The sequence below is a fragment of the Diceros bicornis genome, chromosome 15 (assembly GCF_020826845.1).
Source record: "Diceros bicornis minor isolate mBicDic1 chromosome 15, mDicBic1.mat.cur, whole genome shotgun sequence".
In the NCBI taxonomy this organism is placed as follows: domain Eukaryota; kingdom Metazoa; phylum Chordata; class Mammalia; order Perissodactyla; family Rhinocerotidae; genus Diceros; species Diceros bicornis.
This window is the reverse complement of record NC_080754.1, coordinates 53,585,027-53,612,495: the sequence shown is the minus strand read 5'-3', so window position 1 is coordinate 53,612,495 and position 27,469 is coordinate 53,585,027. Positions and strand designations below refer to the sequence as shown.

General features: G+C 40.7%; 1 protein-coding gene across 5 annotated transcripts in view; it reads right to left on the bottom strand.

Moving 5' to 3' along the window:
• Positions 1–565: 565 nt before the first annotated feature.
• GOLIM4 (golgi integral membrane protein 4) overlaps positions 566–27,469 on the bottom strand; it is a 75,387-nt gene continuing 48,483 nt past the window's right edge. Inside the window, exons 6-16 of one of the 5 annotated variants that reach the window (XM_058556399.1) lie at positions 24,112–24,194; positions 23,240–23,323; positions 19,877–20,035; positions 17,373–17,621; positions 15,513–15,745; positions 14,777–14,859; positions 13,314–13,423; positions 10,387–10,554; positions 9,994–10,062; positions 2,606–2,686; positions 566–2,291 (exon numbers count right to left, since the gene is read on the bottom strand). In XM_058556399.1, coding sequence (XP_058412382.1) covers positions 2,142–2,291; positions 2,606–2,686; positions 9,994–10,062; positions 10,387–10,554; positions 13,314–13,423; positions 14,777–14,859; positions 15,513–15,745; positions 17,373–17,621; positions 19,877–20,035; positions 23,240–23,323; positions 24,112–24,194 — 1,469 coding nt within the window. In that variant the 3' untranslated portion in view covers positions 566–2,141. Of the gene's footprint in view, positions 2,292–2,605; positions 2,687–9,993; positions 10,063–10,386; positions 10,555–13,313; positions 13,424–14,776; positions 14,860–15,512; positions 15,746–17,372; positions 17,706–19,876; positions 20,036–23,239; positions 23,324–24,111; positions 24,195–27,469 lie in introns of all 5 variants that reach the window. The other 4 variants (XM_058556396.1, XM_058556397.1, XM_058556398.1 and 1 more) reach the window with 4 other exon arrangements.

Here is a 27,469-nt window from a genome sequence, read left to right as displayed (position 1 = left end):
CCCTAATAAATATGCTTTTTTTTTTTTCTTCTGACTATGTCACTTGTACCAAATCCTTTGACTTACTGGTTGCACCAAAAGTCATGTATTAATTGGCAGGACAAATACAAGTGACATTTTATTTCTGTTCCTCTCATTAATGTAGATCAGCTCTGGCTGATTAGTTCTCCTTCAAACATTAGCTAACATGGCCCTATAACTTCATGACATACAGACAGTAGAATAGTGTATGATTTTTGCTTTCCTAAGGGAGACTTAATAGTTTATTTTGTGTGTGTGCCACATGACACTCTTACATTTCTGTACCTATTTTTTTTTTTCCTTGAGAACTAGCTCAAATAAAATAAAAATTCTTAGTTCTTTCTTTAGGAAAGGAAAAAAAAATCACGTACTAATCCAACTAGAGAAAGAGATAAGGAAAATAGGAACAGGTTGGGAAACTATAACTCATTTATAACTCATTAACATATCCTGGTACCTCTTAAAAGTTCTCCTTTTATGAAAAAGAACTGAAGAATAAGATCAGAAACTAATAAGAAGTCACATACTTTAAAAGATTTACTGCTTGCTTTTTATAGCTTTATTGACTATTACCAAGTTTCAATATGTTTCAAATAATTAAATACTGCAACTGGGACATTAAAAATACAAACTAATTTACCAAAATAATTGTATTCTGAATATTATGTACAATATTATACATTTTACATTACATTAAGGGTTTTTATACATAAATGTAAGATTTGATTTATGATTACTGAAAATCCAAAATACACTTGAACATTTGAACAAAACATTCCTATGCATACATACACAGTCATTCAACTGGGATAATCAAAACCACAGATGAGTATGGTTATTAAAAAATAAAATTATATTCATACAACAATGGTAGAAATTGAAATCTGTTTTTATTGAGAGTATTATAAAACCACACATATATGAATTATATAGCCTAATTCTATATATTTAAACATCATTATGCTTTAGATTGAAACATGTTTCTATCTCAAGGGAAACTCCTGATTTTTAATTTTTTTTATTTTAAAGGATTGTTATAATTCATAATCGTTAAAATGCCTACATGTGGGCATAATACAGACCCAATCCCAGCAAACAGAAAAGTCATGAGGGTCTATCATATCAACGTGCATTTTACCGTACAGTTTTTGAAAAATCACCCTATTCAATCGTACAATTTGGTATGCCTTCATATTCAGACTTGTCATCAAAGTGATTACATATTGAGGCGCAGGGCTTACAGGGGAAAGATATATTACTGTAGAGAACTAGATACTGAAACAAGGATGTCACTAGGTGACTTCAAGAAAAAAACAGAACGGGTGCTTATGTAGGAAACACCACCCATACACACTAAATTAGTTATTAACAAGGAGTCAGTCCTTCAGAAAGGTTAATACACTGATGTGTCATACCTTGTTTGGATACTGAAATATCTAAGTCCAGAATACTGTCAAATGACTTTTAGTATTATCTCACTTTTAAATTTAATTCCTTTCAAGAACAGCTGTGATTTTAAATAAAGCCAAACATTTTTCTAACTGATCTGAAAAGTCTGAAAAAACAATTTCTTTATAACAAAAATGCCTTTCAAACTGTACGCCACTCTGTACGTGGATCTTATTCCAGAGAGACACAGACTGGTGACAATCCTATCAGAACTATACACAAGAACCTCGGAAAGGCAGAATTAGTAAACTGGCCATTCTCCTGAAAGTCTGCACAGCATTTTGCAGTATTCCCTATTTGGAAATCCTGTATTTTATCAAAGGCAAACAACAGAACACCTGGAAACTAGAAGATAGAAAAGTAAGTTGAAACATATACAAAATTGATGTCCTTTCCAACATCACATAATCTATAAAAAGTGAGATTCAGAGTCTAAGGTTTGCTTTACTGTTTTTCTTCTTGCTCATGTTTAGTTTGAATATAAAAGAAGCTCTAACCTAGGTTATCAAAATATATTCATATAAATGTATGAGCTTTTCTAATACAAAAGTTAAAAAGTCTAAATTCTTAATTTTTGCAATTAAATACCCTAGAGTTCAGTAGGCAGATTTATTTTTGAGCAGCTTGAAAAGAACCTGTTGGCTGAGCACTGTCTGTGAAAGTGGGCATGGCTACATTTCAGCTCTTCGCCGGGACTTCTCAGCAACAGCAGCCCCGTCTTCTTCCTCCTCTTCCTCCTCCTCATAGTGTTCCTCTCGGCCTTTGGGGCGCTTGTTATCCCGAACTTCTTGTTCTTCTCCATCGTTGTTTTTCTCATCAGCCTTAAAGTTAAAAGAAAAGAAAAACTAAGAGATAGCGCATAGAGTTGGTGATACAAATAATTCCCTCTAGAAAGTAAAGGCTGCGAAGTTATTCATTTTTGGAGAAGGGAAACAAGTGAAGAAAAACGTTCCAATAGGCAACAGTGCTGCAGTCTTGCCTAATCTTCATATTGTCACAAATTTTCCGAACTCTAGGTTGGCCTGTTAAATTCCATGGCGCCTTAGACACACCCACTGCTCTCTATCCGACCATACAGACCTATCGCCCACACATGCGCGCACAGGCGCAGTAGAAATACATATCCCGCACATACGTTGTCATCATTTTCACCGTAGGTCTCTTCAGCATTATGCTCCAATTCCCGTTTCTTCTCTTCAGTCAAATCTTCCTGAACCTAAAACAAACCAGAGATACGAGGCGACACTTTTATCATTTCAACACTTGCAACATATTTTGATTCCCAAAAGGTTCATTCAAAGTAGCAGAAACAAAATTAAACTAAAAATAATTTCGAAAAAAGCCAAAGGTCAAAGATTTGACTTGTCTATTAGCTATGAAGAAATGTATAATACACCTACAAAAACATCAATGTGATTGATTGAGAACCTAGGACTTTTGTGTTTGAGTTTCTGATTTATTTAAATAAGGGTTAACACCTCAAGTAAAACACCTGAAGAAATTCAGCTTATAAAACTGAATATTCCCCGTTTCCAAATGGGAGAACTACAGAAGTCTGAAGGCTCTGACAGAAGGTAAGTTATACGAAGACAGGAACCATCCATCTTCTCAACTAACTGTCTTTCATACCTAGATGCATACCTGGCACACTGCAACGGCTTAATAAATGTGGTTCAATGAATGAATCCATGAATGAATAAATGAATCAATGCAAAAAATAGCTGCTCTGTAAAGGCACAGAAAACATACACCACTACCTGTATACAATGTAGTAGAAAACTGAGCAAAAAATGTGTATATATATTTCTATAATTAAGAATAAACTCCTCTGGCTAAAATATCCAGAACATAGAATACAAGAATTTCAATTTCTTCATGAAATAGTTATTAAACCGCCTCATATCCCTACATCTCTTTGGTGTTCTATCACGTTTCTGTTTTAAGTAGTTTTATGTATGCTATTACTATTATGTGTCATTGATCCCAATTATTTTTTCAACCTGCAAATCAAAGAAAGCATCCAAATATTTTTGTTAAATAATCTTGAATAACACACAAAATTACCTGATTTGTTTTGGAGGGGGGAGCGGTTAAAAATCCCAGAAATGGGCAAGGCAAGGAAAGTATGCAGGTGCTGTAATTAAGGGCCGCATGCCAGCCCAGGTGCAACCGGAATGAACCGCAGCCTCCCAGACAAGCTTTGCGGGGAAGCTGGCCTGTCAGGAGCCTACAAAGATGACCCTTCAGAGATGCCCTTAGACAGAGCCCAGCCTTCATGAACCTCTTCTAACCAACCCAATGTCGGCTGAACTCACAGCCCCTAAACTACATTGGCACCAAATAAATACCTTCTGGGGACAGAGGATAGAGCATCTTTTGTATTCACATGTCCTGGTGGGGCAAGCTAAAGAGAAGACACCCTTGTCTCACCTGCAGACTAGTGGTCCAGGACATCTCTTCTGCCCTGAGTTACAGAACCTCATAACAACCTTCACCAGGACGTTGGGATGAAAACAATTAAGCGCTTATTTCAGACTCTATTAAGGCCTCACTAATTGAAACATCGTTACATTGCTGATGTGTTCCGGTCAATTTCAGTGACTGAAGACATGTCTTCTGTAGCTTTCATAATGAAAATACACTAGGAACACCAAACACAGTTTAGTTGGGGTTGGGAGGGAACTGCCTTAGAACACCAGTATGGTGGAAAGAATACATAAATCAGGGTCAGCAAACTGTTCCTGTAAGGGGCCAGATAGTAAATATTTACACTTTCTCGGCCATCAGGTCTCTGTAGCAGCTACCCAACTCCACTGCTGCAGAGCAGGAGGAGCCTCAGACACCATGGAAAGAAGCAGGCATGGCTGTTCCAATAAGACTCTACTTACAAAAGAGGCCAAGGCCTGCAGTCTGCCAACCCCTAACAGACTATGGAGTCAGACAGACCTATTAAAACCCTGGCTCCGCAACTCTCCTGGCTGTACAAACAATGAGGTCATTTGTTTTTACTGTGAAAATTTTCAAGCACACACAAATAAAGATAATAATTCAATGAACTCCTTATAGCTATCACTAAGAGTCAAAAGCTATCTCAGAGTTGCCACGCTTGTATCACCTATTGCTTTTATTTTTTGATGAATTATTCTTAAAAATTCTAGATGTCATGTAGTTTCACCCCTACTCATCTCAGTATACATTTCTAAAAACAATGCACTTTTTTTATATAACAATAATGTCACTATCACACCTGATAAATAATTCCATGGTATCATCTAATGTCTAGCCCATACTTACACTTTCCTGATTGTTTTAAAAACGTCTATTTACAGTTGGTTTGTTCTAATCATGATCCAAACAAAGGCCACACACACATTGGTTCCCCTCTCCTCTTTTTTCTTTATTGCATTGACTTACTGTCCTGTAGAATGACCCACATTCTGGATTTGCTTCTTTAAGTATCACACCTTATTCCTTTAGCTCCTACATTTCTTATAAAAGGAAGATAGCTTAAAGGCTTGAATGAATTCAGATTCAACCTGCAAAGCAAGGGTTTTTCAGAGGTGATGTTGTAGATTTCATATTTTCATCAGTCAGGAGACACATAATGTTTGTGTGTCCACTTTTAGTGGTGCTAAGATTGGTCAGTGAGCTCAGATGCTGACAGCCTGCTCCCTCTACGGTAAAATTCCCTGACCCCCATTCACCTAGTGATACCATCCATTGACGACCGACTGCTCTGAACAACTGTTTTAATTAGGGGTTACAAAACTGGTAACTTTCTAACGCCATCATCCCTTCTGCATTCATTTACTTCTATAAAGAACTTGCCTTTATCAGCTATTTAGCTACCGTGCTTGGTATACTTAATTATGGTAGCCTTTAAAATCAGACCTGCGTGGGCTCTAATCATGGTTCTAACAATAACAAGCTGTGCAACCTTCGAAAATTTAGCTAACCTCTCTGAAACTCAAATTTCTTATCTGTAAAATAAAAAGGACATATAAAAATCAGTGATTTTTAATCTTCTGTGTGTATGTGTGGTAAGGAGAGTCATGAACCCTTTTAAGACTTTGGTAAGAAAGTCTTTAGCAAATGGGCACAGATACACATCATTTTGCACAGAAGTTTCAGGAAGTTCAGCGTTCCCAAAGTCTACCCACAGCCACCGGTCCTAGAACTGCTTCTCTAAACAGTGTGTTCCTGAAACATCAGCATCAGCTGGGGGGCTTGTGAAGAACTCTGACTCCTAGGCCCCACCACAGATAAAATAAAAATCTCCGAGAGTAAGGTCGGATCCAGGAGGTTGTATTTTTCACACACTTTCCAAGGTGATTTTCAGCCACAGCCAAGACTGAGAGCCACTTGCTTGAGTGACAATGAATGCCAGGTTATGAATGTCTCTGGCGAAAGAGATAAACACCCTTTTATAAGTTTTTTCTTCTCTTCTCTTGGGATCTGTTGTAGAAAATTTAGGTTGTTAACCAGTTGTCAATATAATCTGAAGTGGGAACCAGTGATTTAAATTACTCTTTAGGGAACCCACAAATGAAAATTTTGTAATTTTTCAGATTTATAGATACACCTTATTATTCTAGTAACATATTCTTCATGTTTGGGGCAAAAGTAATTTAAACTCATCTTAAAGGCACTGAAAAGGAAAAAAATGATATGGAGTTTCTAATTTTAAAATATGCTTAGACTAATAACCAGAAGCCAAATGTCAGTTACTCTCTCAGTATGTAAACACATCAATTATATCTTCCACATTCGATCCTCTTTAGTATCCTGCTAAAGCTGATGCAAACCTTTGTCAAAGATTTCCCAGCACTGCTCCTTGTTACTCATTTTTATTCACTGAAATCTAATGTTTTAGGCATTTTAGAAATGGTTGTCCCTATGTGATATGGCAAAGTTTAATAAATAACCAAAACAAAATAAAACAGATCTACTGAGTCTGAAATGGGCTTTGGCCAGCTACCCCATCCCTGTATGTATTAGTGCCTTTCTTTTACACATCAAAGATGTTATGGGAAGAGCTAGGAACCAGAAGGCTGAACCTTAAGTAGTCAAGAACGCTAGGATCCGAGGAGGAGGATGGGCTGTGACAAAGGAAAGGCCTTCAGCAACATCAGCTACAGTGAGGGACACCACTGCTTGCTGAGTAATGTTTAACAGGAGAGTTTCTGCCATCTGGACAGCTGCGTGATGTGGTGATTCACAGGCCGGCAGGACCACTAAAGGCGGCCAGATAACCCTCTGCGTGCTCTCTCAGGAGGGTTCAGACCAATCTGTTTTCAGTTATACTGGGGAAACTGAGCGCTCAGATTTTTTAAGTAGTCTTAAAAAATCTATATGTTATTTGAATAGTTAAATAATTTTAAAGCACACAACACTTTTTGGCAAAGTCATAATTTCTCCGGTTGGTCATAAGTAGATAGAAAATCTGGAAAGGAGGCAACATGAGGGTGGGATCACCATATGAATGTGTTTCACTCTAACAATCCAACCAGTGAACAATGAATGCTTGTTAACAACGGTCACTTTTTTATCTTGGAAGGGTAACGCTGCTGCACTAGGATAAAAGATAGGATAAAAGAAGGCAGGGACAGTGCACAAACTTGCTAAAATCACACTTGTTTTGGATCCTCTACTCTCAGAGTTCAAGTCACAAGTCTGATGGGCTGGACCTCTGAACAGGGAGAGCCCTGGCAAGACGCAACTCCTCCTGAGGAGCAAATGCTGACAGAAGTCAGTCTGACTGTGGGCTGGCACGGGGGGAACTGAGGGCAGCAACAGGCTTTACATTCTGGTGGTCAGCTGGGCAGCGGAAGACTCTGAGGCTAATGGAGATAAGAATGATGCCCATTACATAGCCTTCTATGGTTTTCTGGGTGCACCCACAAATGTTGTCTCACATACACACCACTTATACACAACACAACACATGTCCTCACAATACTGCATTCCTCCCATTTTTCTCATTTTGCTGCAGTCGGCTGAGAACTTCATCTCTAACTATCACTAGTCCTTGAATGGTACTTGGGAACCACCCTTCTCCTCTCTCCTGAAGGGAAAAACCGGGAACAACAGAAAGAGGTGGGACAATCCAATAACTAACCAGCTCAGGAACTACCAGAACAATACAACACAGCCTGAACCAGGGACGTCCGGGGGCAGAGAGGAAAGCCACATAGGGCAGAAAAGAGACAACTGGGCTTCCCTGAGAGCTCACTGGCAATACTTTCAAATGAGGGTGTGGCAACTTGGAGCCTCTGCAAGAGGGTTAGAAAGCGGGACAGAGATGTCAGACCTAGGAATTCTGGGCAGGGAACTAGGAAAAGAAAAGCAGGACCTGGGGCTAGGTTCCGGGAAAGGAAAGGGCTCTGGTCAGTTCAGCTGACTTTAGGGAAGAGGAGCAGCAGCCTGAGGGAGGAGGAGCAGGGGCCTGAGGGAGGAAGAGCAGTGGTCTGAGGGAGGAGGAGCAGGGGCCTGAGGGAGGAAGAGCAGTGGTCTGAGGGAGGAAGGGCAGCGGTCTGAGGGAGGAGGGGCAGGGTCTGAGGGAGGAGGGGCAGTGGTCTGAGGGAGGAGGGGCAGTGGTCTGAGGGAGGAGGAGCAGGGGTCTGAGGGAGGAGGGGCAGGGGCCTGAGGGAGGAGGGGCAGGGGCCTGAGGGAGGAGGGGCAGTGGTCTGAGGGAGGAGGGGCAGTGGTCTGAGGGAGGAGGAGCAGGGGTCTGAGGGAGGAGGGGCAGTGGTCTGAGGGAGGAAGGGCAGTGGTCTGAGGGAGGAGGGGCAGGGGTCTGAGGGAGGAGGGGCAGGGGCCTGAGGGAGGAGGGGCAGGGGCCTGAGGGAGGAGGGGCAGTGGTCTGAGGGAGGAGGGGCGGGGTCTGAGGGAGAAGGAGCAGGGGCCTGAGGGAGTGGCTGTGGAGAGTTAGGAGCTCACCTCCTCGTTGTCACCACTCTCCTTCCCTCTTGCCTCTCTGTCTTTCTTTCTTTCCATCCTTGATCCCTGCTGGATCACAGGATTTTTCTCTCCACCTTAACTGATATAATATAGAGGTAAAAAATAATCAATAAATACCGATTAAAATTTTATGTTTACCCTTCTGGATTTTTAAACAGAAGCCAAGGTGAATCTCTTCTCTTTTAATCCTTCACAGACTCCTGGCATCTGACATAACTAAAAACAAAGTAATATTAGTGTAGACATCCTGCTACAAGAAAAATCCAGATGAATATCTTTTCCTTGCCAAATGTGTTAATATTCAAGGCTGCTAGGTTCTCTAATGCCCTCTTCTGATAAGATGGCTCAGGGTCTTGATTAAGATGAACAGCAGGATGAGAAAAGAGAGCGGATAAAAAGACCCCGCCAGTTAGAGCGCACGTGACTAGAGATGTATGTTGCCAATGGCTGCCAATGGCTGTAAAGAGTGACATCCTTTTCTGTTTTCCTGGTATAAGCACAAATTTTAGCATTAGCTCTGAAAAGCTGATAAATGCAATAAAAACGAGAAAGCAGACCGAGTCAAGGGAACTGTGTATGTGAGCACAGAAGCACGTGTATTCTGAGCAGCGTCTCCAGTGGGGCATGTGTTTGCTGAGGCTGCCATTTGTCCATCCTCTCCTGTGGCTCCCCTTAGGGTCAAAGCCACACATAAGCAAAACGCTTGGCTGAGAAGCACCTCTGAACCAGAGCTGTAGTTTACTAGACCATTTACTGGTCCAGAGAGAGACTCAGGATGGGGCCTTGGCCTCATCCCTATCAGATTCCCAAGCACTGAGCTTCAGTGGTCCATACACTAGAGTACTGTGGCTAACCAGCTATAACTAACAGTATTCATCCATCAATTACACAAATGTGGCACCACAATAGATGCTCTATAAACCTAATTAAACATAATACGCCAGAAGGTCACAATAAAAAGCAAACTAAAATGAAATGTTAAGAAATTCCACCCAAATGCATTATTCAACTGAGCTCCTTACATATTTTTCCTTTTATTGTTAAATTTAATTTAGATCCTAAATTCTTAGGAGGGAAGAAGGTGAAAGTGGAGACCATAAATTTTTTAAAAATGTCTGGAGGGTGTTAAGTCTATTCTCATGGACACTCCAGGGTACCCCTGTGAGGCAGGCACTGTGACGACTTCTACAGAGAAAGTTAACAGGGGTTAGTCCAGATGCCCTCAATATGCTGGGCTTTGTTCTTCTCTCTTTTATGAGGGAAAGAGACAGGAGAAAATATTCTTACACAGATCACATCAACCACATTCCTGGAAGGCCAAATGTCTTTTTAATTCAAAATTTTTAATGAGAACCAGAGAGGATTCTATTACCCCGTTTTTGTTATCTTCTAACCAAATATCTCCACTGCCATGGTCCATTTCCTCTTGAAAGCACCCTTTCTCATCCTGCCTAAGTCTTTCTGAGCATTTCTATAGAAGGCCTGTCAGAGCTGATGCTGCTGAGGTTTGTTTACGGTTAGGGTGATGACCAAGCAGATTGCTCAGTCTCCTGCCTTCCTTACCTCCTCTTCTCCCTCCTCCTGGTACTGCTCATCAACATTGTCCTCCTGCTGGTCTGGATTCCCTGCCATCTGTTGAAACAAAAGAGGAGGCTCAGGTTCACTGGAGATGCATTTTACAGAACTCTGGGACAAAGAACAAGCACGCCACCATGAAAAGGGCACCGTCAATGCATCGGTGGCCAGGAAATGATGAATAATCACTGCCAACACAAAGCCCGAGATGTCTACTGCCCTCTCTCTCTGAGTGCAAGCGTATCATTTCATACAATGGTCTAAAAACCAGTCAAAGAGGCAAGCCTTCTGTCAATGCAGGTTATGACAACTTTTTGCATATACCAGGCACTTATGAAAATACCTGGGTTAAAACCACCCTCCGTCGTGGCGTCTGCTTACCACCAAATGCTCCTCCATTTCTGCGTTCTCCTGCTTTTGATTACTTTGTTTTTGCTCTTCATTTTCATCTGGCAAATTTTCTTCTCTCACTTGCTCGGCTTCCTCAAATTCATCTTCGCCTTGATTATTAGGGTCATCTGCTGGGTTTATATCCTCTACAGCTGCCCTCTGTAAAATTTTAATAAAAATCAACTGCCACTTCAAAATCCGGAATCAAGTTTAATTTCATTTGAAAGGCCACACACTGGCAGAAAATGAAATTGTCCTTCACCAGCTTGTTCAGATCTGTCTTTGCCAAGACTCACAAGTACATGTCCCATTGTTCAAAGAGGGAACTCCTGCTTTATCTGTCAGAGGCTGATGAATCAGACTGAAGTGCAAATAGCACTTGTTTTCTGCAAGTGATTTCAAAATAGTCCTCAAAACGCTATCACAAGCAGTGAGCATAACCAAATAGACAAGAAAAATAGTTAATAAAAGCCAAAAGACCAAGTAAGAGAAATAATTAAAATGGGAGATTTAGATAGGCAAATAGCAAGTTTTGTCACTGGTGTGATGATTTTCATACAGATGAGCTTTCCTTTGTAAGCAATTTTTTATATTTAAGTGGGTGAAAAGCAGTTGAAGAGAGAGAAGGCCCACACCAGAAAGGACCCAAGAAGAGGGCATGTGATGGAGACAAGAAGAGGGCTAATTCAAAAGCCAATGATCCATTTCTAGTATGGATCAAATTTCTTTATGACAAACACTACCATGAAACTGAGAGATGTTGCATCAGCAAGAGACAGGAGAAAAAGAACTGAGCTAACCCAATCCTCAGTGAAATATTTTGAAAAATATCTCCCCCAACCCACCCCACCTCCCAAGTAGTTCTCAGTTACTGTGTTCAACAAATACCTTTCATATATTATCAACTTCAGAAGTATCTCGATTTTCCACTTAAGCTCCCAAAGCACCTTTCAAAATAACACGTCCTCATAAAGATTTGGAGTTTAGAGCCCGAGCTGGGCAGAAATGGTGATGCTTGCATGAGCTTTCCGATCACTAGAGGGTCATCCATAGGACACTTAACTGAAGCAGCAAATGCTTCCTAGAGATGGTGATACTTCAGAGTAAATTTAGTCTCTATCAGTGTGCTCCAGACAACAAGACCCTACTTCAGTTCACTCTAGAGCCTTGAACACGTTCAAGAGCTCCCCGCAGACTCAGCCGATCCATTTTCTGCACATCCTGGCTGTACACTTCATTCAAGGGCCAATGACACTATTCTTGGGAATATAGAGAGTGACAAACCATCACCTCACGCTAAACTCTAATCACTCCACAATCTCTTGTCATATCGATTTCTTTTTGTGCATTACCAATAATTTGTGTGGAAATATAGGAAAAATGTAACACATTCTCTTCAGAAAAAAAGGACCAAAAGCTTCTGTAAAAGTTCATAAAAATGTAGACACTACCTCCAACTCTAATCAAGAAACAATGAGTAAAGTTTAACAGGCAGGACTGTTACATTCAAACAAAACAGTTAGATGATCAATTACAACTCAATAAAGTTGGACAAAAATTTTTTTAATAAATAAATAAAATAGCTAGATAAGATGAAAAGAGGGATAAGCCAACTAACAATTTCTAATTAAAAGAAGGCTGGTAGAAAGGCCACCAGTGTGTTCTCCAGAACAAGTAAACTGATGACGGGAGAACAGAGGACCAGACAGTCAAGGAATGAAAGCACACAGCATTTTCCAAAGGCCAGCGATGGGACACTCCTTTCCCTGTCCCCCTCCACCCCTCTCAGGCACATTCTCAGGCTTCTGCACACTCACTTTCTTGCTCTCTCATGGACACTCTCTTGCTCTTTCAAATTCTCTAGCTCTCATATTCTCCTGCTCTCTATAGTCCTGCTCTTTCCTGAAAATATTTCAGGGCTAGGGTTCCCTGAAGCCTACTGTCAGAAATGCTAATTCAGGGGCTGGCAGGCGAATGCGCTCTGCCACACCTTCATTCAAGTTAGGTGGAAAAGCCGTTCCCATCAAGGTGGCTTTAAGGAGCTACCAGGAAGACTTTCTCAGTGATTATCAAGGAAGGATGTGGATCTTCCTTTCAATCCACTGGATCAACACAAATAGGACCCACATGACAGCAGAGACAGAACTTTATAAACTCGGGGTTGATTTACCAGCAAAAGATGACAGGAGAGCTAAAGTAAGTTGAAGAAATCACCTACACGTAAGCATAAGAACACACTCACTCAACATTTGCTTGTCACTTGTAGGCAAAGCCAAGGCCCCAGACCACCCAGCTGAAAAAAGTTTTGCTCCTTTTTTGGTAAACACAAGGAACATTCCTGGTTATTAGGTCTCCACCTATTTATATTTTAATTTTTCCATAGCATCATGGTACCTGAGCCAATTGTTTCATTTCTCAGACCACACATCCTTATCCCTATATTTATTAAACTGGTCACTGACTGTTGGGAGATTACAGAGAGTCACATGACATACATAGCACCCTAGCAGACTGCTCAACATGCTCCATAATGGTTAATTTCCTTTCTCTGGTTCTCTCTCCGACTCCCACACTTGCCTTTTTTTTCATCTTTCAGAACTACTTCATATTTCAATGCCTCCCAATTTTGCTTTTCTCAGTTTTAATTTTATTCATCTAAAAACTGTCAGGGGGAAAACTCCTTTGATGTTTTCCCAGAGCAACCTTTAACCCATTCTCATCACACATACACCCAACCCCCATGGTTTACAGTTAACAACAGTGGTCATATCATATTATTATGCAAGCCACCTTCCTTCCATGCTGATGAAGTAACAGACATATCTAAAGTCAGAGGTGTGGTGTTAGGCAAACCTTCAAGTTTCGTTTCTGCCTTGCTAGTTTCCAAGTCTCATGATCAGAAAAGACAGGACACTTACATCTGCCTCCGATTCTGGGTCAGCTTCGTGCGGCCCTTGTTCTCGAGGCTCACGTCCATTGTCTGGGTCTTCTTCTGCTTCATCTTGGTGCTGGTTGTCTCTCTCATAGGCTAGCAAATCAAAGGAACTAACATCAACCCAGACGAACCAGACAGGATTCTTCCCTTTCACTCAAAGAAAAGCCACCGGTGGGCTTTCCTAAGACAAATCTCACCCCATCTCTCCTCCAGTGAGGTTAACTCAACATAAGGCATAGTCTCAGCCTTCCTGAATAAAGTTATGTCCTTTTCCCAGACCGTGTGTCTAAAGAGAAAGTGTGGATGAGCGACAGCATTCTAACCCTCTAAAACCAATGTTTATAACAGAAGCTGCAATTTTCTCTGCTGTTATACAAAAAACAACAATCAAAACTTTCTCAATAAAAGAAAACCCAGTCAACTGGACATTGTTAATTATCAACTAAATTTTTAGTAATATCAGAAGAATTAATAGCAAGGTACCAAAAGAAGAAATAGATAATGTTTCAGGAAATGAAAGGAAGAACAATTCCATTTGTGGAGCTCAAAACAAACCCAGCCACCCTGTATTCTCTGAAACGGCAGTGATGATGCCACACTCAGACACATCACACATTTATATTCACACAGACACGTACTTGCTGCTTTCCAAAAAAAATATTTCCATAAAGAGAATTTAGATAAGAGCACACAAAGAGAAGAACACACAACTTTTTAAATAAGATATACCAGGAAAGGTTAAGTATATGGAGAGTATTTAGCCTATAGAAAATAAAGACACTGCGTAACCTACCATCAGGTTTCAAGTGCACCAAGGGATTCATTAAATAAAGAAGGGAATGAACCGTTCTCTAGTCTTACTGATAATGGAATAGAAAAGCTTAAAGTGCTGCACAGGGGGACATAAGGAAAACAATTTCTGACTGTAACGGCTATAAAATATCAGAACAGGCTTTGGGTAATCATCTTCCCTTAGACTCTTCAGAAAAGGATACATATCTAAGCGTTAGTGTTGCCAGAGAGACGGTACTTTCCAATTCTATTATAACAGTCAGCAATATTTGATAAATTACATACTAGATGTGCACTTAAATGAAACCTGCTACTATTGACTTAATACGAAAAACTTTTAAGGCAATGATCCAAAGCCTCTAAGGTAAGGAGAAAATGTAGCAGTTTTCCAAAATATAATAGTCCTATGGTAATGTGTCAGAAATAACTATTTAGTATACAAAAAGCTTAAATTACCATTTCCTTTCTACTCTAAAATGTTAGAGAGAAAACAGATTATCTTTGGCTATTTTGGCTACCGAGGGACACTGGGAGGATTCAGGAAAACATAACAACAGAAACATGGTACACAAATCTCCTTGCATGTAACTCTGAGCTGGTATTCTAAATTACCAAGCAATTTTATTAAAACATTCATCATCTAAGAAGTCTCACCACCTCCTTCCTCTTCCTGGATGCCCTGGTCCTCTGCTCCCTGAACAATATCATTATCCATAGCATCATAACGAGCTTGCTGCCTATGAGGGACACAAACATTATCAACTCAGTGACACAAATTGAGTAGCACACTTTGACATAAGTCACTTATCTTTAAAGAGAGTAATAAACAAAATTTTCTACATTTTTTAAAAAGCCATAAAAATTTTTTTAAAAACTTTTGTGATTAGGCTTAATAAAGATTCCAGATATACTTTCATAAGATACCTTAAAAAAGATAAAATATACTTTGATAGCACAAAACTTGCTAGGCTCTTTTGAGACTTAAACTATCTTTATTTATTTATTTATTTATTTTTGCTGAGGAAGATTCGCCCTGAGCTAACATCCACTGCCAATCTTCCTCTTTTGTACAAACCACCGTCACAGCATGGCCACTGACAGACGAGTGGTGTAGGTTTGCCCCGGGGAATCGAACCCAGACTGCAGAAGCAGAGTGTGCTGAACTTAACCACTAGGCCGCCAGGGCTAGCTCAAACTATCATTTTTAAGCAGGAAAAAAAATGTTCATTATTTTTAAAATGAAGTACTTGGAATTTGTCAGGTAGTTGTTCTGCCTCAGCTACACGAGCAATCTGAGCCCCTCAAGTTCCCAGATAACAAATACACCAAGCTATTCTTCATCTGCTTAGGAAAACAGAGGAGGGGCCATCTACGCCCATCAGAAGGCTACCGTAGCTGCTCCGGGCGCTGTGGCTGCCCCTCCTCGGGCCCCGCCGGCCTCGGCCGGGCCACCTCTCTGGCGAGGAGCTGCTGCTGCTGCTGCAGCCTCTGCCGGTGCAGAGCCTCCTGCTGCTGTCTCAGCCGCTGGGCCTCCTCGGCCCGCCTCACTGCCAGTCTCTGCTGCTCCAGCTGCTCCTCGTACGGCGATCGGAATCTGGTAACTGGCCTGGCTGAAGGATACACCTGGGGAAAAACGAGTTGGTGCCAAGCAAGAGCAGTCAGAGCCCCCGGTTCTCCCTTCATTTGTTTCTCACCACAAACTCAGGAGTCGGAGTTGGCTTATTAATCCCGATCTGCCAGGGGAGCTGTGATTATGCACTGGGTCCAAGGTCACCCAGTGCTGGAACTCCTATTTCCCAACTCACTCTGAATCACCTGTGGCTTCTTTTAGCAGCTGACCTTCCCAATTTGCTGGCATTAAGGCAGATTTTCAGTGTGCTCCCTCTCAAATGGAAGAGGACACAACAGAAGAAACCAGTTTCAAACCTCAGTAAAATTTCTGTTCAAAAGGCTCTGCTATGAGCAGGCACCTGGTAACCTCATACTAACTGGAGCACTTTGTGAGCTGAGGCTGCGGCTAAGGCTTTTCCATCAAGAGTCAACGACCTAGGGATGCTAATTAACTCTAGCAATGAATATACCAACCTCAGGCTAAGCAGAGCCAAAAAAAGGTCAAATTTCAGATTAGGGTAGAAAAGCAGAGAACTAATTTTCTTCAAAGAAGCAAAGAATGGGTGAGAAGATAGTATCTTCTGATTAAAGGAAAATCAAGAATTCTTAAACTCTGCTTCCCATTAAACGACCCATCACTCTCTTCTCCACCCCCCCAACTAATACAAGCACACATGAGTCTCACCAAAGGAGAGAGGGTGCGTGGCTGAGGGGAATTAAACCTGGAGAGGAATGACTTGAAGAAAATTATGAGGGACACAAGACCGGGAGAGGCTTCTCAGTGGTACTAAGGTTGCAACAATGTAAGAACGCACCACAGCAGCCTTCACACTTACTCAACCTACAACCTCAAACACCTTGAAGTCTTGGAAATTTGAGGCCAAAGCTTCAGAGCTAGAAATAAAAGGTGACAGCATCTATGGAACAGCCAAGCAGCCTCTTGTTGGGTATCACCCTAGAGACAGTGAAGAAAGGTATCTGGCTGCAGGCAGTGTTGCTGTAAGCTCTTCTAAAGTATCATTTATAATAATAAAGGATGTTTTTTATGAATCTTACTTATGTGAGAGAGCAGTGCTCAGGAGCGGGAGCCTGAGCAGGGACTGGGTAAACATACTCACCCAGCGGAGTAGCCCTAAGTGATAAGATCAGCTTTTTGATAACTTACTAACCACCTTGAAAGTGATTGTGCAAAAGCCAACATACAATTTGACAGTAAATGAACAGGGAGAAGAGGACTGATCAAGAAAATGAGACACTTCTCAACCTCAAGATGCCCCCGGGCCTTGAGCACAAACTGGGAAGGTGCCCAGTCAGGCGCTCACCTCTCCTACAGATGGAGGGATGTGAGCATGAGTCTCCCTTCGTGCGCACTGTTGGCAAAGGGAAGACACACAGACACCAACAGCTCTTTCTCTTTTCCCCAGCCCTCTTTCTGAGGGATGTAAGTAGCTATGCTACTAACATTACATTAGAGAACTTCGATATGTGCATGTAACATTTAGTAACATCACTCAAATTTTATTCTAGAGATTTTCATATATGGGGAGGCTTTTTCTTTAATATTTAAAAACAAAGCCATGCTCCCTATTCCAGCCAGCAAAACATCATCCCAGCCGACCTGAAGTGGATGACCTCGCACCTGAGCATGAGCGTGCCCTTCCAGGAGGTTGCTTTCTTCTTTTTGTTCACGCTGTTCCTTCCACTCCCGATCCTGCTCCTCTGGGGATGGATCGTGCTCCTCCTCGAGATGCTCGGCCTGCCCGACCTGCTCCATCGCCTCCTCCTCGAGGGCCTTTCTGTGCTCCTCTTCCACCTGATGCTCCTCCGGCTCTCTGGGTCCCGCATCTTGCTGGTTCAGCCCTGCGGGAGCCTGAAATCCCGCCACCTTCTGAGTGGGAGAATAAGGTTTTGTTTCTTCTGTTCTTCCAGGAACTGCTTCATGCTCCCGCCACACATCACTATCTCGAGACACCTAGGCCAAGCACATCACTGGAAATGACACTCTTCCATTTCAGAAGGAGTGACATAATTTATTACCATGTCTGTGGGGTTACAACATAAGCAAAATCCTGGATTCTAGAAATAGAGACTCCTGACTGAAAAGTGTGGCTGTCATGGAGCCACTTAACTCTTCTCACTGTGTAATCTCACCTATAAAATAAATATAACACAAGCAAAATTTCATCTCGGAAAGACTACAGTAAATAACCTAAAAGTAAAGCTTACGAGTGACCACATCTCAGTAGCCCCTTCCCTCAAACACAGTCTAACTCCTGTTTTCTCATGGAATAAAAAAAAAACCCTCAAACTTCAAGTGATGAATGTTTACATAATTTTCCTCAATGTAAATTTTGTTTTCAATAATTATTTGAAAAGATTAAGATAAGATCAAATTTAGGATGAGTTGGGTTTATTTTTTATTAGCTAATAAAAAAAGAACGCCAAACGCCATTACTACTGGAATCCACGTTAGCTAAAAATAGTGCCCATCAAACCAGACACAATAAAACATTTTTTAACGTATTACAGTAGTATTTCTTCATAAACCACAGGAAGTCTTTTGTAAATATTTTGTATTGTTAATACAAAAAACTCTGAATGGAAAAAAGATGTCTTTTTACAGAGAACTCTTCTCAAATTGGTTGATTTATATCAGTTTTCCCTACAAGTTTCAGAGATTTCTATACGGGCTTCATGACTCAGAAAAGAGAGGTGAAAAAGAGATGCTATAATATCAACAGAAAAATTTGTCACTCCCCGCCCCCCAACTCTCTTTATCAGAAAAATAACATCTTTGGTCAGACTGCTTTCCCATAACTGAAATAAATGTGAAGCCTTCTTTTCAAATTAGAAGAAACATAAGTGAGAAATTGGTTTGTATAAATAAATAAACTGAGGAAAAAAGTCCGTTCTCAGACACCTGAGGACAACTTTTGGAGATGGACATTTTACTAACACGCTCGCATACCTGGCAAGTTTGACATGATATTATTGCCCTGGCTTTATAAGAAATATTTCTCTGAAGAGCCCTAAGTGCTTTTAAACACCTGTCATTTATCTCCACAATGTCGCTGTGAGAAACGTTAGAGCAGATAGCTCCTATCTCCACCTCACAAATGGAAAAACTAAAGGTCTGAGTCATTAAAAGATTAACCCAGTAAACTGGTAGTCAAACTAGGATAGAGAATAGAACGAATTCCCAGGCCAGGGATCTGGTCCTGTTTTCTCAAGTTAGTAGTAGCATAAGACCCAGACACAGAACAAGCATCCATGAGGACACAGAACACGTCTGTGAAGGAACGTTCTGCACGGACTGAAGAGGCATATCAACTCCACTCCTCTCAACTTAATTACTCCCAGAAGACGGTAACTCGGGGCAAACTTTCCCAAACATTCAATGTTACCAACAACTTTGTCAGGGTTTAGATAAGCATACTTGCCATTTTATACACATGTGATTGCAAAAACAACTTGGAAAGAATTCAGGATAAGGGTGACACTACTTTTGATGTTCCACTTTGAAATATTCTTAAGCAAGGATTAATCTTTATGAAGAATTTTATGAATGAATACAGAAAAGTGGATTGACAGAGTAGCACCTACACCCATGGCAGTTTTATAAAGGTCTTTTAATACAAATTTTGGCATGTTCTGGGGGGGTGGGTCTAGCACTGCATTAACTTCAGCTGAATTATCAACTTTAATACTTGAGTGGGCTGACTGTCATATAATATCCTTATGATCAATTAACCTTCTCACTCTACTCCCCCCGCAAAAAAAAACCCTTAAAAAGCTCAGACATGACAGCACCTTTCAAACAAATAAACCCACATGAATAAAAACAAAGCCAGTAGAGTCTCCCCCAGAAAACAGTACAGCATTAGTTCTCAAAGTGCACCTCCCCAGACCAGCCAAATCAGAAATGCAAATCCTCAGGCCTTACCCCAAATTAACTGAATCGGAAACTCTGGGCTGGAGCCCAGCTATCTGTGTTTTAACAGCCCTGTTGGGGACTCTGATACTCACTAAAATTTGAGAACAACTATTCTGCAGGAAGAGTTGGCAATATTTTGAGCAGTTCACCTGATGACAGCTTAACAAGGAAAGTGACCCGACCACGGGTTACTAGCTCACACCTCTTACCTCCCGTGGCTCTCCAGCTGACTTCTCCCTTGCTGTGCTGTCACCTTGTGGAGAATGTGCCACCTGGGTAAAATTTTGCTGCTCTGCTTGTTCTGGTTTTCGAAAACTTGGAATCTTATTCAGAGTATCTTTCAGTTGTTTGTATTCTGCAACTTGAGTCTGCACATCAGTTGCATAATTGGATGCAAATTGCACAGTTTGAGGAGGGAAAAAGATATTATTCATGGATGGTTCACTGGAAAACTAGACAAAAATTTATAACTAAATACAAGTTAGGAAAAATATGCAGATTGTTTCCATGCATTAGCTATACTTACTTGGACATGCTTAACCACTTTTAAGCACATGCAAATTAGAATTAGAGTTAAAGGGGACAGAGAAAAAATATATGACAGATGTTAGTTTCCCATGCTACATTAAACAAAGTCAGAATTTTTATAAATAATTTTCTAGTATAAATACCATTATTAAAAGTAAGACAGCTATGCAATCAGTTTTATGGCATTAAAAATATCTATTAAAAAAATTCCACAATTATATAAATACAATCCCAGATATCTTTTACCAATATGGTCTGAGTAACACTTTTCAGTGGAAAGGAATCATAGGTCTAAAATAAGTAACTAACTACATATATACATAAAATCACTCAGACCACCCTCTTCCCCCAATTTGTGCTCAAACAGGGTTCCTTACTCTCCAGAACACTTCCCATATTGTGCTCCGTGGTTTTGGAAAACAATAGCACAGGCGTGAAATCAGGCTCAATTCTGAATGTCCTTTTCTTCTAAAGTGATAAAGGTGCTAATGTAGGTAGAGGACTATAATATACTCATATCAGTGTATCTGTATGTATGTGTGGTGGGATATGTGGGTGTGTGTGTCTGTATGTGTGTAATATTTTTAGTATAAGGATCTAAAAAGGCAGAGAAAATCAAATACTTTAACTAAGACAATCAATAGACACTGTTTATACTTAGCTCGTCATATGCACCAACACCATTCTCCAAAGACAGAAATGCTGTGTGTAAACACACATTTACATAAACATGTACAAAGAACACAGAAGCCTTTTCTGAACAAGCCTCCCAGACAGGGCCGCCTCCCTCGGTGTGCAGAGCAGAGCGGCCCACGGAGGCTGGAGTCCAGCCGGCACTCCCGCTGCCACATCCATGCACCCTGCCCAGGAAGAGGCGCCTTTCTGCCTTTTTCTAATTCACACGTAGGTGAAGAAGTCTGCTTGCCAAATCTGTCTCAGGGGAGTGCCTCTTTATAATGTGTACAAAGGTGTGCCATACCGCTAACAGCGGCCCTTAGCCCAAAAATCTATCAGAACATTTGCAAACCAACTTTGGAGGTCAAATAAAAAAATAAATGACATCCACAGAGTGATACTTTTAATAAGATAAATATGGAGGAACACACAACCCTTATTTCTAGGCTTTCTTCTTTCTTCGCCTCCTATATATATAGAAGGCAGTAATGCGGTGGTTCTCAAATATCAGTGTGCATTAAAAATCATGAAAGGATGATGTTAAAAATGCAGGCTCCCAGACCCCCACCTTGAAATTCTGACTCAACAGGTCTGGGCCAAGGCCCAGGTAACTGATGCAGGGAAGTCTCCAAAAACACCGGTGGGCTTAAGAGTGAAGCGTGACTCTGACGTCAGGATGACCTAAGCTTCAAGCTTGTTTCCTGGGCCAGCTACTTTATTCCTTCTGACCTCACTTTATTTAGTTATAAAAAGGGTACAATACTATAGAACTCAGTAGGTTGTGAATATTAAATAGAATTCTGTATATAAAGTTATTATGACATCCCTGACAAATTGTAAACTCAAACTCTATTCTGTTCTTGCTTTCTCCCCCCTCAGTTACACTTAAAAATCAGGTTGTCAAGACAGGATCTCATAAAATGATTTACATGAGAAATGTAGATGCTGAGACAGCATTTGTCTTCTAAGGAGATTTGGGGAAAGTTTTAATACAGGGATTAGAAATGGAACTCTAATTAAGTATTATGTCTAGTTCTGGCCTATCAAAAAAAAAAAAGGCAGGACAAACTTGGAGACCCCTCCCAAAAGAGCCAAAAAGATATTTAAATAAATAGAAAATTATATATAGGTTAAATAAAAATATTTTTTTCCTATACAAAACCCTGTCAGTAATACTTCTAGTGTGTTTACTACAGAATCTGGTTTTGGTCGTTAAATGAACTATTTTGCTTATATTTCTCTGGATTGTCAAATCGTTGCTTACTCTAATAGTTACGGCCACGATAGCACAGAGTATTCAAATTGGTTTGTCACATTTTTCAGTATGGAAAATAGCCTCATATAAAATAATGCTTGGCAAAAATTTTATAAAGAAATTTTTGAATGAAATAATCTCCTCTAAAGCCAATTTAATTTATACACATGTAAAGAATTACCACACAGCTAGTTTCATAGGGAGACACCCAACCAATGACGATCTTGAAATGGCATCCCACAAACACAGATGCTATAGCCTCTGAGATGGGCAAGGGCCCAGCATATCACACTTTTAATAATTTTATAACAAAAAATAACACTTTGTCTCCTGATAAGTATAGATAGTTGGTTTTCCTTTGCCCTTTCCTCTTAATTTTTCCAAGAGAAGAAAAGTGAAGACCTAGTGACTAAGAAGATATGGTGACTAAGCCCACCATTCCAATTTCTCTGCTTCCACTGGAAAGCTGTACAACACTCAGCATGATATTGCTTTAATAAGTGCTCCAACGCTTGTATTTGTCTGCTTGTTCATTCAGTAAATATCTGCTGAGGGCCTGCCTTGTGCCAGGGACTGTTGCAGGCTTTGAACAAACGGAGCTTACGACTCTTGTTTTTCCTTCTCTACTGACATGAGATCTTATTTTCTGTAATTTGACCAATAGCACATAAGCCTAGTCCCAAAAGGAGTGTGTAGGCTGAGATGCTCAGAACAAGGAGAGGAGGAATGGAAGAGAAAGTCTGACAATAATTAGGTAGCTGGCCTCATAAAATCCTATGGATCATACAGCAAGAGTCAACACAGGTCAGAGAGTGGCAAAAGATCGTAGATAGGGGATAACTGTGATTTAAACAAGTACTAGTCTATTGCATGTAGGGGCTGATGGAGGGTAGAAATAGTCATATGCACCACACTATCAGTGCAAAGAACAATCAAAGGTTGTTTAATATTCTCTTAATTGAATTTTGAAAGCATGCACGATCCTCAGGATCAGGATAGCTCTGTCCTAAGGAACCCCCTGAAGACTGGCTGGTAAGAGGCTACATGCATAAAGGAATTCGGAAATGTTAAGCAGACTTTACAGAGAACCCAGAGAGGCTGCTACCCTTCTAACCTGTGCAGCAGCTAGTGCACTCTTGTGGTCTTCCAAAGTCACTACAAGTTGTTCATGCTCGGAGAGTAAATTCTTATGCTGTTGCTACACGAAAAAGAATTTTACACGTTGAGTTTTAACATTCTAAGATAAATTCCACTTTAGCTGACAGTGGTGTGACCACCCAAACGTTGCTTGCTTGTCTGTTTGTCTGTTGTTGTTGTTGCAGCATTTGTTAAATTTAAAAATCTTTGTAGAGGGGCCGGCCCGGTGGCATAAGCGGTTAAGTGAGCGCACTCTGCTGCGGCGGCCCCGGGTTTGCTGGTTCGGATCCCGGGCGCGCACCGACGCACCACTTGTTAAGCCATGCTGTGGCAGCGTCCCATATAAAGTAGAGGAGGATGGGCACAGATGTTAGCCCAGGGCCGGTCTTCCTCAGCAAAAAAGGGGAGGATTGGCATTGGATGTTAGCTCAGGGCTGGTCCTCCTCACCAAAAAAAAAAAAATAAATCTTTGTAGAGAAAAGACTATGATTACTGAAGTATTCCAAAATCTAAAACGTGCTACTCAAATATCATACTCACGTACAATGAAATAAAAACAAAAAGAAGAAATCTTTCATTATTAATAAACCTTTGTAAATAAAAAGCTTATTAAAATTCAGCCATCTAGCAAGATTCATTTCTGTACTAATGAAAATGTTTGGATTTTTCAGATCATCTTTTGGCTTATGATGCAGAAGTGGTACAAGTAAAACTGGGCAGATTCCAGTTTATGCAAAGCCCAAAATAACAACGTGGATTGTAAAGCGAGTCAGCTGGGGAGTGACTTTTACAGTCATTCTGAAGTACAGCAGGCAAACAGCAACAGCCAGATGCTGAGTTTTCCTTTACCTTGACGTCTTGGAGCTGTGTGTGCATGTCTTGGTGGGCTTTCCTCAGCTGTCTATTCTCTTCTCTCAAATTGTACACAGTTTCTATTTCAGAACAAAAAAAATGATGCATAAAGCCTTGAGATTTTCAACCTTTGGATTCTATTATTTTCATATCTAAAGCTTCACACAACTTGTTTTAGGATTTGTTTTGAACTTTGACAGTACAATATTCCAAATCAACAAAAACTGTCTTGTTTTGGCATGTGGCCTGGACAATCCAATACAATCTGGTTGAGTAGTTTACATACGTTTAAACAAGCTACACAATGTAGAAGAAGTTAAGGATTTTTAATTATTGAGGAGTTAAAAATGAAATATATCTGCTAACAAGCAAGCCTTTAGGAATAAAATGTAATGGGCAAGGTGGTCTAAGATTTGAGTCTCTTCTCAAATTAAAAAATTACCAAAAAGTACAAACCCTATTTCTCATAGCATGAGTAATTTCCACAGATCCCAAAAGGTATTTCACTTACAAAGGCAACTCAATAATAAAAGGAGGGACAGAGAGAAACTCCACTTACCTGTTGAAAAATTCTAAATATATTTTCTCTCTCCTACCATTGAGTTCTTGACTGATCCAAATCCTCCCTCCAATAGACAGGAGAGTTCTTTCCTGGGCTATAGTGTGAGCTGTAGCAGTCAGAGTGAAGACTTAGAATTTCCCCAATCTCACACCCTACTGTTCAGGGAACAGCTTCAGTGACTTAAAGATTCTGGACCCCTTTTCTCACATTCCATGTATCTGGACATTAGATGTCATGAACTGGCAGCCTTTGGGCTGAATCCAACTCACAAATAATTTTTTTTTGCCCCTGCTGTGTTGGCCTATACAGTGTCTTCCACATTTTAATAGTTGTCAACATTTAAAAATCAAGAATCTGGGTCTAATAAGATCTGGTAACACCAGGCCAATTCTCACGTGACAACACTGAGCAGAAGTTGAATGGTGGCAGGATGCCAATATAATTCATTTTTCCATGGGAGATACTTCCGAGAGTGAACAGGGACGCTGGGATGGCAGGTGTAAGCCTAGCCTGTGCTGGGCAAACCATCCCTAAGTGACAGTCACCCTCTGCAGACAATACCTGAACTCTCCAGCGTGGCACTCAGCAAGGAAGGAAAGTGCCAGTCACCTTCTCGCATTGTATTTTCTTTCTTTTTAGGCCCTGCCTGACCCCTGGGCATTGAACTGATGATTGGGTTTAGGGGAGAGATCAAGAGCAAGACAGGAAACGTGGCCAGCGACTGGGTTGTCCACCTGCATGTAATAATGGATTTTTTCAAAGGTCACAACAGGACGCCACTGGCAATCCCAGAGGACCGTAAGGGTGCCGCTGGCTGGCTGGGGCTTCAGTACACACGCACACACGCGCGCACACACACACACACACACACACACACACAGAAATACACGAAATACCCAAGCTTTGCTAGCTTTTAAAGGGATTTCAGATTATAAACTTAATGGCAGTGGCTCCCGTACCTTTGCTGTGTTACCTTGAGCAAGTCATTTAAGTTTAGTAGGCTTCAATATTTCATTTGTTAAATTAGGCTAAATATAATGCCTACCTTACAGGCTGTTATGAGAATGAAATAAGATTGCATGAAGAGTTTCACCCAGTACTGGCACATGGCAAACATTTGTTGAGCATCAGCTATTATTACAACAATAATGAAGGGAATAATTATCCAAGCTTCTACGCTATCAGCTCACAGCTATACATAGTCTAAATTCTAAATTCTCTCCTCATATCACGTGAAACCACCAAAGACTAGTCAGACTACACACCCTACAGTTTGCCACTACTGCCCTGCATCCATCACAATATGCTTTCACTTACTATCTTAAGCTTTATAAAGGACTATAATCAACCAAGTGCTGATGTGAAAACTGCTTATAAAAGTGTCATCAAAGGCGCCATCACACTCTGTTGTTTAAGGTCTGGGAAATTCTTTCCAAAAATTAATTAATTGGTACCAGAAATACTGTTCTCGCTCTCGCTCTCTCTTTCTCTCTCACTCTCTCTGTCTCTCCCTCACCCCCACGGTATTGGTACATTCTCTCTTTCTGATGACAAGAGCCCTCTAACTTACTGTATTTCCCCTTTTGTCCTAGGTGCCAGGAAGTTCAAACCAGGTTATGAGGTTTGAATTATCTTAGTATGCAGAACTCACATACATGTGTCTCCCTATTTTCCATGGTTCTGATTTCTTGTTAAAATTTTACTATACATGGACTTTGTTTTAAAGAAAGGAGTAAATATAGAGTAGACATAAGAAAACATGCCCTTCAGGACTATTGCTAACATTAAATAATCTAAATTATGTAAAGTATGCCAAGCAGAGGTCAGGTATCTAGAAAGTTTTATTTCTCATTCCTTAATGAACCAACTTATTATCAGTATAATTGAATGTATTTACTCAGCTTAGCTCAGGTTTGCAAATGCTAAACAGTGAATCCAATAAACCCAATGTCCCTTCTCTCGCCAGCCAAAGTGGAGCTTCCCCAGGCCCGGCAAGTGCTCTCTGATGCTGGAGACCTCTGTTCTCCCCTCCTTTAACTGCGTTTGTGAGGACTTTCTGTGTTCAGTCTTTCTTCTTTTCTCTGTTTTATCTTCAATGACCCCTCACCATCTGCCACATCACCAACAAGCCAAGGCCCCATGTGTCCACATCTCTTGGGTATCATCTGCTGACACCTGGCCCAACTCAATCAAGGCAACCTCAACCCTTGGTAAGCTGCCTCAATGGCTACTTAACTCCCATGCGCCTTTTTGTTGTAACCTGTTATTTTGAAATACTTATAGACAAAACATTGCAAAAAAAAAGTACAGAGAGGTCCAAAGTACCCATCACCCAGCTTCCCTCCGTGATGACATCTTACATAAAAGCAGGAAATTGTTTGGCACGGTACAATTAACTAGACTACAGACCTCACTCAGATTTCACCATTGTTTTTGCAAGTACCATGTGCCTTTTAAACCAATTCTCACACTTTAAACTTATTTAGCACCTGAACAGGTGATTGTAGAATATGCTATTTCCCTTTTCCAGAACTCACATGTACTCAGAGAAGTGATACATTTTGTTCCATATTACTATGAAATGTAATATGCTGATCATGATGGCAGTTCGTGTATATTGAAGGTTTACCATGTACCAGTAACTGTTCTAGGCACTCTACATAAAATATTTAATCCTCACACCAACCATATGAGGTTGATACTTTTTATGAGTAGCCTAGTTTCATAGATGGAGACAATGAAGCCTGTGGTGATTACATAACATGGCCATGGTCATATAACCAGTAACTGAAG